The 2,038-nt window shown below is 27.9% G+C and overlaps 1 protein-coding gene across 1 annotated transcript; it reads right to left on the bottom strand.

The window, feature by feature from the left end:
- Positions 1 to 549: 549 nt before the first annotated feature.
- Positions 550 to 1,938, bottom strand: LOC126848029 (uncharacterized; the record flags this gene model as incomplete). Its single annotated transcript, XM_050588529.1, has 5 exons — positions 550 to 922; positions 1,017 to 1,094; positions 1,361 to 1,529; positions 1,618 to 1,688; positions 1,785 to 1,938. Coding segments are annotated over 5 exons (705 nt in total), but the record flags the coding sequence as incomplete, so codon positions are not given.
- Between the last annotated feature and the right edge of the window lie 100 nt (positions 1,939 to 2,038).

The raw sequence follows: 2,038 nt of genomic DNA, 5'->3' as shown, positions 1-2,038 counted from the left end.
CCTTGACGATTATTTGTTTGGATTCTGTTCACAACGTACATAATATTTCATGTACAAGAACATAGCAATAAACATTTGTCTAGAAACCGTTTTTTTTTTGTATATATCAAATTAGGCATGATGTCTATAAATTATTGTAAAACATTTATAATTTATATAAATATATAACTCTTAGCATTCTAAATGTCTGTTGAATATAGTCCGACCGCGTGACGTATAAATTTTTGATAATTATATATGATAAGAATTTTATCTGATATCTTTTAACTTGTACAATTAGCTCATAAGCAAAGATACTGTATCCTAAATTGTACAAATATAGCATTTATAATTATACTTAAAATACAAACAAACGTAGTAATAATAAAATGTTAAAAAACAGATAAAGCTTTTACCTGGAAAAATATTCATTTATTCTAAAAAACACTGGTAAAGTATAAAGCAGTTTATAAGAAAAAAAAAGTTGAAAAAACAATTTTTTTAGTAATTTAGATAATTTCACAAGAAATGGCAAAACTATACTTAAATCAATTAAATATATTTGTTTGTTTTCCATATTTAAAAAACGATTCAAGCTACAAGTTTCTGACAAAATATTTTAAATGGAACAGTAATAAAAATTTTAGCAAAATTGAAAATTAATAATAATATTTTCGTCTTTAGTATTTCAGTTTTCTTGCAATACTTCTTTAAGGATTCCCACAACATCCAAAAAACGGAAGACGACTTCCACGATTGCGCCGTAAATTTGTTTCTTCAGTTGTCACATTTAGATTTGCCATGACATTTGTTAGATTTGTTGGCATTTCATTTGTTTCTTCCATTGCCACACTCGTTGACACTTTTTTAATGTTATTTTTTTTACCAAAAATTAAAAAATATTTCATGTTCAAGAACATAGCAGTGCTCATTGAATATGTTTCTAGAAGCAAGATTTTTTTTGTACCACATTAGACATGTTACCTTTAAATTATTGTACAACATTAATAATTTATATCAACATAAACGATTCTTACTATTCAAAATGTCATCTCCATCAGCTCCTGCCTTGCGACGTTTGATGACAGGTGCAAATTCCAGACATTCAGGCGTAACTAAACAAAATAATTATATTTCAATACTCTTAATTAGAACACGGGCCCAGTTAGATATTTGTTATATAATAATAATTTAAATAATAAATGGCGTGGTTTCTTCCGTTGCCAAATTTTTGGAGTCCTTGCGATCGATTGACACTTATTTTATTACGTTTTTTTATGTTCAAACCATAACAACAGTTATTGTTCAAGAACATTGTAAGGCTTATTAAATCATTCGTCAAATAATTGTTTAGAAAAAATATTAATTTTTAAATAATTACAGTAGAGATCGGAATATCTCTTGAAAATGGTTATTGGTTTGTATATGGGGAAGTAAAGATTGCCGACCGGTTCGAATTCCCAATAATCGAGAATACCATTATTGTCCTTATCGTACAAAGTAAAGTTGTCAATGTGTTCCCGAACTTGTGTACTAGTAAATAACGGCAACTGCGAAATCATCAATATACATTTTTAATCATCGGAATTAATAATGTAAATGTTATTAAAAACGACAAATTCAATAGTTTTACATTACATTTGCGTCGACGTCTTTATTATATTCCGACCAAAGGACTAAGAGCTCTTTTAACTCATTAGCGGCGGTTTCTAACAGATTATTAAACATGTAAAACATTGTTTATCATTTTTTATAAAAACTTATTTAACATAATTTATTTTACAATTATATAAATTTGCACTCACGGAAGTGCTCGAACTCAAATAGCGAATCATAGTCATTGGAAACAATATGTAACGATTGCAGTAACTCTTTTAGGCTTGCAGTGGGATAGTGATCGTAATTGCAGTTATACACTTTGAAGCATCTTTGTATCTGTATCTTGTCTAAACCTTTGCCCTAAACATAAATAAATTATATTTTTATAAATTTGACATTTTAAGCATACATAAACGGGAGAGTACAATTTGGTTTTACGGCTAATCGATTTCTTACTTCT

Source organism: Adelges cooleyi, unplaced genomic scaffold (assembly GCF_023614345.1).
Source record: "Adelges cooleyi isolate 19-005CV unplaced genomic scaffold, UGA_ACOO_1.1 ACOO_flye_CR_arks_rails_tigmint_CR_PRNA_151, whole genome shotgun sequence".
NCBI classification, from domain to species: domain Eukaryota; kingdom Metazoa; phylum Arthropoda; class Insecta; order Hemiptera; family Adelgidae; genus Adelges; species Adelges cooleyi.
The sequence above is the reverse complement of the archived record's forward strand: the minus strand, read 5'-3'. Positions and strand labels throughout refer to the sequence as shown.